Below are 12,077 nucleotides of genomic sequence, written 5' to 3'. Positions count from 1 at the left end.
AGGATTACAGCTGTTGTTGACCCATGCAAAGCACTGGACCAATAACACTGGGACTCTCTTGAAGGCACTGGGACAGACTTTCTTTGATAGCTAATATTAGCTCTGCTTGTGACAGCTTACCTCTGACCTCTCAATGAAGTAACAAAAAACTAAAAAATGCCCAATTTTCATAGAACTCTGAACCAATTCTTAATCATAGCCAAGCAGTTCTACCAGGCTAGTGGTCTGGAATATCTTTTGGACATTTAACAAGATTAGACTTGTATATTTTGGAAAGAGTTTATAGTCCTTTATATTTATGCTACACTTCAAGTATTGCAAATTATTTCAAACAAATATTGGCTTTGAAAAGCTGTCACAACTATTTCATCACTCTGGACAAATTGGACATCACACTTCACTTACCTCAGACAGAAGTATATCTCAGAGAAACACAACTGTAGCCTCTCATAAAAGGATTCAAAGAGAGGTTGCTTATTGCAGTGATTACCTTCTTAAAAAGATTAATGTCTACAAGAGGTCATTATGAGATAGAAAGGAAAACAACCCATGATTTAAGAAAGAGTCGCTCACCAGTGGAAGAAAAGATACCTACCTGATAGCCTTTCTTTCAGCTGGTTGTATTGTGTAGTTCCACTCACACCAGATAGAGGAATGACAGGAGCAAAACAAGCTGTTTTCCCAGAAAGCATCTCCCTTTACTGCTTAGGTAAACTGGTTACTAGAGCAGAGACTCTGACAGGCTTCCAGGTGACTCTAATCTGCTTGTCCAATGCTCAATGAATGACTACAGTAATCAGATTACAAAGGCTACAAGCTTCCTAACATAGACACTTATGCTGGGGGAAACTGCACTAAAAGAAAAAATAAATGTGTGAACAGAAAGCAGTTTGGGAGAAAGGGGAACAGATGTGAAATCAGGAAAGTGAACTGCCGGCAGGGAGGGAGAAATGAGGTCAAGAGGCAATGAGCAGAAACAACAGTATTTGCTTAATAGTGTTTGTTCACTGAGGGAGGCAGTGCTAGGCCTCTATTCAAGACAACAAGGTACAAAAGACTAGCACCAGCAAAACAGGTCTGGGAGGCTGCAGAGCACTGGAGCCCCCAGGAGTACCATGGCTCCAAGTCTGTGCTGCTGATGTCACCCAGGCTTTGGGCCCTCCCTCTTGAAAACAGAGATGCTGCTGTCTGGAAGGGGGAAACTTGGGAAGTCCACATGATGAAAGAAGAGCTTCAGTAGGTCAGATATTCTGCAGTGGGGCAGAAGTGCAAGACAGATCACTCTCCTATTAAGCCCTCAGGTAACAAGCGCTTCATCTTTATACACTGGAAAAAGGAAATAACTGCTTATTTTACATGCAGAGTCTGTTTGCAAAAGAACAAAAGCTTCCTACAGATGCTATTAGTTCATTACAGCACAGTAGTAGATGGAATCCATCACATGTCCCATCTCTCTTCCTGGTCTCCTTCACCTCTGTAATCTTATGTTGCATACCCAGATATTGGTGTTTATAACACCTTTGCTAGAGATGGATCTCGCTGTTGTCCCCTGTCAACGATTAGTTAACTGATAGAGACAACAACATATCAGAATGCTTATCTCAGGTGTGAGGCAGATCTGAAGAACAGCTACTATCCCTTGGAGCTGACCTCACTTCCAATTACACCAATTATTAGTATGGTAACTGACTCATTCTATGTAGGTCCAAGTCAATAAACCTCTCCTCACCACAGTTTCCTCTTCATTAAAAAAAAAACAAAACAAAACAAAACAAACAAACAAAAAAAAACTAATTTAAAAGTTAAAACACCTTGGCAGAAAGTTGATTAATATTAATATTCAACCTCAGTTTCCCCATCAGAGAATAATCAATGTCAATACATTTCAGGTGATCTGAATGTAGTCTGCATCTGCCTTTAAAGATCTGGCTTTTTTTTTAATGAGCTGCGTGGTGTATTTAGAAAATGGCTTGTGTGCTTAATTGGATTTCTCCAAACAATAGGAAGAATGTAATATTAAATAGGAACAACAACACTATTGCCTACTTTGCACCTATAATAACAGCGACAACTCAGTCACTCACATACTGTTTAAGCCCCACAGCTTCCTAAACTCCATTTTTAGTATGTATGGAAACTTATGTCTAGATTTAAATGAAAAAAAAATTCTAACATTTACAGAGTGACACAAAAGATAATGCTCCAGGAACAGGGAGGTCTGTCACTAAGCATTTGAGTAATCTGGATAGTTTCTCACATCTCAGCAATTTTTTGCATTAGACTGATTATCTGCTTTTATCTGCTAGGTTCGCTTTCAAGAGTTCATCTCTAACCTGTATCTCAGCTTTAAGAAAACACCATCAGAGAGAAGTGTCAAGATTCAATTTAGTCTGCTTAGTGTTTCATGAGATCAGAATTAGCTTCACCTTGATTAACTCACTTTCTTCAGTCTACCTAATGGACCTCTGCCAATTCAGTCAGCCTGCCTTTACTTAAGTGATCTTCAGTTGAATGATTAGCTTGAATATGCTTAATTTTTAAGACCTGAACATTTCTTATATAGAATCATGGAGTAGTTTGGGTTGGTGAAACATTTAAGATTATCTAGTTCCAATCCCCCTGCTATAAGCAGGGATACCTACCACTGTGCCCCATCCATATGAAGTGTGAGATTTTTTCAACAAGATTCCAAAACTCCCCGACGAAAATTAATTGCTGTGAGGTTTTTTCATAGAAAACCACGGAATGACTGATCTTGCTGGGCACTAGGCAGAATTTGTACTGCTGAAGAATAGAGAGGCAAAATTAATCCAAGATTGATGACTTGGAAGGAACACTTTGCCACTGTACAGGGCCAGACACAAAGCATAATGAAGTACTGGAAAAGTCTCCCTATCTTTAGTAGGACTTGGAGGAGTAGCCCTTTATAAGCCTTTCCTTTGTTTCCTTTATAGGAAGTAAATAGGGTCTTCAAAATGTTGTTCCCTATAATGATTCCACGGTTTTCCTCTGACAAAAACAAAGTAACAGATCTTTTGAAGGACAAAGAAAGCAGGAAAGATCAGAAAGAACATAAAATAGAGCCGGAGAATACCTGCAAAATCTTAGCAGATAATTACTAATTGTTAATGCGCTATCATTCAAACATGAGACTTCCTTTTTTTTCCTCTTTTTAAAAAATCATTACTGACTATCCTTCCTAAAGTCAGGGTTGGACTTTTGTGAGTTATCTTTGTGCTTATTTTAATTTAGAAAGTGGAGCTTCTTACTTTTGAATAAACATACTGTGCTTTGATGTCAAACAGACAAATCACTCCAGGTAGAAGTTCTGCCCCACCATGAGATGCTGCATGAAAACACTGAAGCCAAAAACAGCAATTTGAAGGGAAATGCAGCCCCAGACAGACTCAGTGAGGTGCCCAAGCACCAGAGCAGCAAGTTAAAGAAAAACTGGATTCTGACATGGCTCAGATACTATAGCAAGATGATTAATTCTGTCTTAAATACAAATAGATTTCAGGTACAAAAGAAAAAAATATTTCTCTAGCCATGAATGAACAAACAGCACTGCATGAAACCTGAAAACTTTAAATCATGTGGGAGATGAAAAGGAAGAGATGAGTTACAATTCAGAAACAATTTGTATGGACTTTATCCCAAAAATTGGTGTCTGGTCAGGATTTATGAAGCTCTCTCTTTGTACGTACACTGATTTCCTGCTGTAATCTCTGCAAAGCCAAACGTTTAGAGAAGCCTTAGCTGCAGCATTGAAGATCTCAAAGAAACCTCAAGGCAGTAAGTATTTGATATGGGATCTGATGGAAGTAAAAGAAAAGAGATTCGGAAATCAAGATCTTAAATTTACTATTTCTGTCTGGTAAATCTACATAGCTCTGAGTCTTGGGGAAAGTTACTGTAATCCTCATGACAACAGGAACATAATGAGTTTTAGGGAGGAAGTGAAGAGCTAAAGCTTAAAAATGTTAAACCCATGGCCTGACAGCCTGTCATGAGCATTCTCAATTCTCTGTTTTTCCCTGCATGTTCCATGACTCTTAAGAAAACAAAGTGGGATGTGAAATGGAGGAATGAGCTCCCCACTGCAGAGTAACTGCAGCAATGCAGCTTTTGAGCCCTAGATTAGTTGAAGTATGGGAGGGATTCAAATCAGTGCACCAGTGACTAAGTAGCTTGAAGTAGCTCAAACAGAGTACAGAACTCTTGGGAAAAGATAGGTGACTTGTGCTCCCATGTTAGCATTGTATGTCACCCCTAAAATAACTCTGATTTGCTTAGTAAGAGGGGGGCTGTCTTTTTTCTGTGTCTCAGTGAATAATCAGCAGGTCCCATATCAGTGACTGCTCCCTTGAGGTGGAGTTCTCCATTTGCCTTAGCTAATCCAGATGAAATGCTTTGGAGAAATTATAAGCGACAGCTTTGAGAACAGATTAGGCTCAAACTTATTTTAAGTCAGTACTTTCTTACTTTGTGTCCTTTTTTTGGGAAGGGGGGTAGGGTAGGTACTGCATTTCCAATTCTGTAATCAGGAATTTAACTCATAGATTAAACAGAATTGCTCTGTTTTCATTTTAAGCTTGCTTGGTATTTTAAGTGTATTCAAATAAACTAAATAGGGGCAGGTATATTGCTGAAGTGCTGAATCTTGGAATCCTAGGGCACATTTCTCACGAAGCTGCCTGCACTGATTTGGGACAGGTATTATTTGTCCTAGACAAATTAAATAATTCCCATGGCAACTGACACTCATCAGTATGCTGCAGAGGCAGTGACAAAGTATTATAACTTTGAGAATAAAATAACTTGCAAATGACAAATACCAAATAGTCCTGAATCTAGGGGGAGAAGTCTGATCACGTGCAGCCATGAAACGACCACCAAAACAAATACCAGATGAGATTATAAGAACAAAGAGCATAATGCTGTAACTGTAACAACTGTTCAATTTATCCACAGGATTCTGTCAGTATGGCTGTCATCACTGCAGTAGTTACAGCAGGCTGAGATACTCACCTTTGACTGTGACCTGAGCACTGCATGATGCCCGTCCTGTGTTGTTTTCAGCCAGACATGTATAAATGCCATCATCTTCTGGCAAGGCATCTTGGACAGTCAGTTTTGCAACTCCAGCTTCGAAAGTGGAATGGGCATACTGAATTGGTTGTTCTACAGACAGATAGGAAGAGAATTATCCTAATACATCAAGTTTGTTTGAAAAGCACTTCTCATTTCCCCTGAAATCTGGATGCTTAACAGCAATCTGTATATTAGAGTGCAGAGCCAAATGCTGCTCTCAGGTTTATATTTGAATTCTGAATAGATTATCTTTCAGACAGGTAAAAGATGTCTTGTGTGTTTGCTCAAACATTGCCTATATATTGGACTTTGCCTGAAACAAGATATTGGCATTGCTGCCCCAATGTGCAAAATCTGCAGGGTGTGATGAAGCACTTGAAGTTCTTTAAATCACGTAGTTTGCAACAGAAGACATTCCAAGAGAGGCAAAAAGATCTGTGATGGAGCCAAGAGATTGATATACCACACAGTTAATCTACATTGAAGCATATACAGTCTGGTAGGAGACAGGTACAGTCTGGTCTACAGTGACATAGCTATTAAGAAGTACATTTTAAGAAACTGGTTCTGTAAATTGGTATGGAAAATGCTTAGATGTTAATGTAGACTGGTTAAAGTTGCCTTGCTGTTGTTTCAGAAACAGTCATCAATCTCAGCCCTTCTGAAATGCTTCTGCAATCTGTTTTCTCCATATTAAATACTTTCCACTACTGACTCATCATTGGTTGCTTTCCCAGTGTATGCTATGCTTAAGAGGGCCTGATATCTGCTCATGAACACCATGCTGGAAAGAGAAACTAGCATCATCTGAAAAGAGGGTGAAACAGATGTGACATCTATCACTTGGGAAATCATGATCAAAAGGAAGGTTAAAAATTAATTTCATTGCTAAAGTGACTTTAAAAAAATCAGGACAAAAAACTCTGGGGATTCTTAGAACCGGTTCTGCAGTATCAGCAGGACAAATTAAATGATGGCCCAGATTTTTCTCTTATTTCTGACACGAAAAATATTTAGAGGCAGTTATTACCTATGCACTATCTGCTTATGAAATTTAATTCTGAAATACATATATACCATGAACTTGATCCAATATCTGAAAAATAATATATAATTCAGGGTAGGTGATTTTCTTGTCTTATTTGTCTTACAAGTTACTTAAGTTTGCAAATTGTCTACCTCATGAAAAACTGGGTTGAACATTTAATCAACGGCCCACAAGGCTTCAATTTCAGAATAAACGTTCTGTCATAGATCTTATTTGTATTACTAGTTCCCTCAAGCTCCCTTTCATTCAACTGAACAAACTGTTGTAAGTCTTGATTAAGTCAAAATATGTATTTTTGCGTATAAGAATAACATTAACATTGAAATATGTAAATGCAGAGCTTAGGTCTTAGCAGAGAAAGCTTTCTGTAAGAGAGCATGTGGTGCTTGACTGCCTTTATGGTCTGAATGTAGAGTACTTAACATGATGGGAATGCTGCCTGGGATTTTTACTCTGAATCTATGAATGGTGCCTAAGGATATTATGATGATAACCAGGTCAGAAATAAACAAAGGATAAAAGATGCATCATCGTAAACAAAAATAAAAAGTGCAAAAATAGGATAAGTGTTCTTTGTGGAAAATGTTCTCCTTCAATACGTCCCTAAATGAAAATATAAAAATTTGTCCAGGGATACCACATACATCTTTTCTCACTGCAACTCAACAGAACTGTAACTCTTTTTTTTTTTTTTTTTTTTAAAGCATTGTTCAATATTTTGTCTTTTCATGAGACCCTGGAAAATAATAATAATATATCTGCCCTGAGGAATAACCTACAGCAATATTATAAGTTATGTCCATTGTACTTTTAGTTTGATCTAATAAAAACAATTCTCCCAGTAGTGAAATGTTCCCTTCTCTAGAAGCAGAACAGTCAAATCTCCATGACATTTTGGCAGCAGAAACAATAACAAAAATACCTTACTTGTGTGGCATGTTATGCCAGAAGAAGGGAAAATTTCCCCCAGCTCATTTATTAAGAGCTTTCTGGAAAGACCATAAAGCTATTCTAAAACAAAACACTTTTCAGAGAATTGTTCTGTTAAAGTTGTGGTCATATTGTTTTTAAATTCAGCAGAAAGATGTTCAACTGGAAAAAAAGAAAGGAAAGCACTACGGAAAGGAAGACGTTTGAAATACCGTGATCCAGGCTTTATTCCTGCAAATTAAAAAGAAGTTACTAAAAAATATTTCAAGAGGCCAAAGTAAATTGAAGTTGTGTACCAAAGTACTACCACACAGAGAATGTGAATAAATTTATAATGGTTTGGTGAGGCACTACAACAAAAGAAGCTTGCTTTCAGGGAATCTGTCAGTAAATCAGCAAAAATTCTTTGAGAACAACTTAATTAAAAAGTAGAATTAGAGCAACAGGACAAAAGAAATGTCTTACAAGAGCTGGAAAACAGCTTTAAATCAATATAATAGATATATAATCCATGGTTCAGCCAAGCTCTTATTTCTGCAGTTTGGGTGAATATGGAAGCAAATCCTTGTCCACACAGATAGTAAGTAGTAATTAATGACAATGCACAGCTTACGTCATCTATTTTTTGTCTTGGTTGACCTAAAAGAGAAGTCAATCTACGTAATGGCTTGGAAAATGTTTTGTTTTAAATTTGTATGCAGCCACAGCAGCCACAGCTGCTAAAATAGTAGTATCTACTACTGTGGATATTAATATGATGGAAAAGCAATAACATACAGTGATATATTCTAGGTTTCTAGAATGAAAGAAGTATGTATCCATCTTTAGAGAAATACACAATGTCCCTAACTTTTGTTATTATGATAGCCTATTGTACTTCTGTACCTCAGAGTCATTATTGCCTTCTGATTTAAGAACAGAGTTAATGCACTGGCTTTCACTTACAGAACCTTCGATGGTTTGAAATCCAGTGATTTGGGAAAAACTGCTTATGTTTCCTTGTGATATTGATCTGATTGCAGTTGGAAGCTTGGAAGCAATACAAATATGGTTATACCTGACTAGGTGCAGACTCAGCTGAGGTCAAACGAGAAAGATCAAAGCATAAAAAAATGTACTGAAAAATGGCAGGATGGCAAGGTGCATACTGAAGACCTACAGAAACCTGTACTTGTTGATCTCTAGGCTGTATTTTTTCCAGGAGACAATGGTTTTCTAGTTGGTAAAGCTACATCAATGAAGATGTGTGCCTGCACTTGGAACTTGAATGTCATTTGAGACACAAATATGCTCTGTGTGATAATGGAAAACAACTAGCTGTTACTACATCCCTCAAGACTAAAGGAACTGTGTATGGGCATGGGGTACCCTTGAAACACAAAACTGAAATAGATGACCCTGTTGATAGGAGTTACTCTTTCTGCACTGCAAGACACAGTTCTTGAGTTGCCACAGGGATTCTACTGCAGACTGCAAAGGAGGAACTGCTGAGTAGACAGAGAAATAAATGATTTCCAATGGGAGAATATCAGAGCTTTCATTCACATGTTTCATGTTGTAAATAAAGCACTGGCCTTTCTATTCTAGATGTAGAGCTGTTGGGAAGGAGAACAGGCCAGGCTGTGGGAACATACCGATCTCAAGGTCATGGTTCATTTGCCATGCCACCTTTTTGAGTTATTCCATTTACTCTAAGCAGCTTAAGAAAAACAGAGATCATTTACAAATAATTCATTTTAAAACAATTCTGAAGGAAATAGCTTTATGGTGAAGCATGCCGTTCTTTGTCTTTAAATCACACATATTAAAAGATAGGGAGAGTCTGCAAAAAATCAATTGTTCTTCAGGAGTAACAGAAGTGATCAAGGGTTGAGAAGAATAAATCTGTCCAGTGTTTAATAGATATGACTCCAAACAGAAAGAGCCCATAGTCAAATCATGTAATCCCTCAGTACCTGAAATTATTTGGAATCTAAGCAGAACACAGATGTTTGAGAACATGTTAAGAGTGGACCACTAAGGAAGCTTCCATGTTCAGTTATCTAATTACAGCATGGCAGGAGAGCCTGAAATTAAAAAATACCTTATCATTTTTTAAATTGTCTTTTGATAAGCATTCCTGTGCAGCATTGGAGTCCCAAGGAAAATCCTTCTAGCAGACAAGGAATGAGAAAAGCTGTGATTTTAGTATCTTGGACATATATATGGTAAAACTAAGTATGACCTGCCCAGGTGAATGACAGGTGAAATCAGGCATTTCTCTACAGCCTTAAGGAGTAATAAGGCACTTAGTTTGCTTATAACATATTTTTCCTGCAGGACTGTGATGACAACCCACTACCCTCAGAGCAGAGGCTCATAACAAAGGAGTAGCATATCATGGGATTCAGCATACAGTAATTCAGCTTTTAATAGCAACACAGACCTTTGTTGCAGCATGGTAAAAACTGCATTTAACATAACCCAGGAAACTCATAAGCATACAACATTTTCACTAAAGTCCCTCCTAGACATACTAGAAAACTGCAGTAAAACAGAAAGGTACTTTTAAAACCTATCCTTTCTTTGTGTTATGTGCATATAAATAGATTTTCTAGTGTACCACATTACGATGAGTTAAGAGTCCAGCATTCACAGCCATGCTATGTCCTGATCACAGTGGCATTTGAGACTGAGAACGTAAGTGGGTGCATGTGTGTATTGCATAACAGAATATTCCTTACCATTGAGAAGCCATGTGATCTCAGGCACAGGTACACCTCCTACACAGCATTGCAGCACAAAGTCTTGCCCTTCACTCACAGTGCATCCTTTCAAGACACTGGAAAAGCATGGAGCGACCTCTTCAACTTTGGACCCTTTAAAAACACGATGAAAATAGTTTATTTAGCCCAAATTGACAAAATTACCTTTACCGCTCTATAATGTTTTCTAGGCACACTTAGGTGACATGGCCGAGCTAATAAAATAAATCCATGTCAACCAGCAAAAAATAAAAGTCCACCTATTGCAGTCAATCACAAAAAGGAATATGCAGCACACTGATTGAGAGCTCAGTGCAAGGAATATGAAGAATAATTCTCTTCAAGTTTTTTCTCTCAGAACTTCCCCAGTTTTCCCTGTTTGGAAGTGAAACAGGGTGACTTAAGGATGCTGCTTATGGATATCTCATGAGACAGAAAGTAAGATAGTTTGGATATGCTAATTTAAACTCAGGCACAGTAAACAGAAAAGCATTGCATAAACATGATCATAGCTCCAGACAAAAACCTAAAAGTAGGTGAAAATATTAGAATTGAGGACAAGATTTCCTAAGAGGCCAACAAATATTTCAACAGCCAGTAAGACAGTGCTTTTAAGCTCAAAATTATTTGCTGCTGGGAGTCTGCACTTGAATTTGGCAGCATGCAATTCTCATTCCTTCACTTTTTTTCTCCTTGCTTTACTGCACAGGATCAGTTTGTACTCACAAAACATTTCAGATATGCAGTGTCTTATAGAAATGCTAAGCAACTCTGAGAGAACTACATGCAGAACAACAACAAAATCTTTGGCAACCTGTATCAAATGCAAGCACTATGTAAAACGCCTCTGGGGAACAGTCCTCCCTGTGTTCAAAGCATTTGATGAGATAGTTTTAGTTACACAAACAACAGTAACAGATCAGAGAGGAAACTGATGTAGGAAATGGTTCACCAGCTGTTTGTCACATTAGTGACAAAAATAGAAATCAAAATCTATCTGCATTGAGAAATTCAAGTAAGAGTTTAGCATTGGCCAACCTCTGACAAGATAGGAAAAACTCAGCCACAATTTTCAAAGTGAAGATGGGCTCACGCACACTTACTTTTGACAGTTAACAACCAGCTGGTGGAAGTTTGGCCTCTGGGGTTGAAAGCTGCACAGCTGTAAGATCCACTGTCCCCCAGGCAGGCTTTCTTTAACCATAAGCAGTGAGTTCCATCTTCTTCATAAATTTGAACACCTTCTCCAGTTTTAATACGTGCACCCTCTTTGAACCACTCCACATCCGGTTTTGGTTTCCCTGAAACTAGACAATCAGGTGTTTGATTTGTGTTTGAACAAGTATTCTCCTTAGTGTAGCTCATGGTACTTCAGAAGGTATAATTTACACACACTCACTGAAGTTTCTGTAATTGTGTAAGTGATATACTGAACTATATTCAAAAGGACAGTTTGATGTTTCTGATCCTCCAAAACATTTCAGCCACTCCAGCTTTAAAATGACAAATGTTTGGTAACTAAAAAAATCAACAAGCACTTCTGTGAGAAAATTGTTCCTCTGAAAGTCTCACACACACACATACAAAATGGTTATTAAAGAAAAAACAACCTCACCACCATTCCTTCCTCTCCTGCTAAGCTGATTTTTCTGAATACCTAGCAATACTTTGCAGACCATAGTACCTACCATTGAAATTGTTATTGTGGTTGCTCATCATGGGAATCTACAGACTGGATAGAAGAAGGCTAACAGTATATACAGATATGTGAAAAGAGGGTGAAAAGAAGATGGAGCCAGGCCCTTTCTTTTCAGTGGTGTTCAGTTATAGGACAAGAGAGTATGGGAACAAATTGAAACAGAGAAGGATCTGTTTGAACACAGAGAAACACTTCCTTATTGGGAGGCTGGCTGAATACTGGTACAGGTTGCTTAGGTAGGTTGTGGAGCCTCCCTCCTTGCAATATAGTTTTTCCCAGCTAAAGTTCAGATACAGAGAGAACAGCCAGCATTCTAAAACAGTAAACTTTCAGGAAGCAGAAAAGCAAAACAGCGATATATATCTTTACTGTCTGCTTTTCTTATATCACAGGTCTGGAAAGCCAGACTGGTCCTAGCAGTGCTCAGTGAGGCAGTAGCTATAATGGGTGAGAGGAGAGGAATGGCTGCCAGAAAAGGTCAACCAAACCAACCCTGACTTCTTTTCAAGCAAGCAGGATTCTCAGGGACTTTCACCTTGCTGATATTCCTTCTCAACTCAAA

At 38.1% G+C, this 12,077-nt stretch overlaps 1 protein-coding gene across 2 annotated transcripts in view; it reads right to left on the bottom strand.

Moving 5' to 3' along the window:
* MYLK (myosin light chain kinase) overlaps positions 1-12,077 on the bottom strand; it is a 176,553-nt gene that overhangs the window by 83,172 nt on the left and 81,304 nt on the right. Inside the window, exons 9-11 of one of the 2 annotated variants that reach the window (XM_052674486.1) lie at positions 10,920-11,123; positions 9,796-9,930; positions 5,032-5,184 (exon numbers count right to left, since the gene is read on the bottom strand). In XM_052674486.1, the coding sequence (XP_052530446.1) occupies positions 5,032-5,184; positions 9,796-9,930; positions 10,920-11,123 (492 nt within the window). Of the gene's footprint in view, positions 1-595; positions 708-5,031; positions 5,185-9,795; positions 9,931-10,919; positions 11,124-12,077 lie in introns of those variants that run through there. The other variant, XM_052674487.1, reaches the window with a different exon arrangement.

The sequence above is a fragment of the Tympanuchus pallidicinctus genome, unplaced genomic scaffold, assembly GCF_026119805.1.
Source record: "Tympanuchus pallidicinctus isolate F22 unplaced genomic scaffold, pur_lepc_1.0 scaffold15, whole genome shotgun sequence".
NCBI classification, from domain to species: Eukaryota; Metazoa; Chordata; class Aves; order Galliformes; family Phasianidae; genus Tympanuchus; species Tympanuchus pallidicinctus.
Note: the sequence above shows the minus strand (reverse complement) of the source record. Positions and strands in the feature narration are given on the sequence as shown.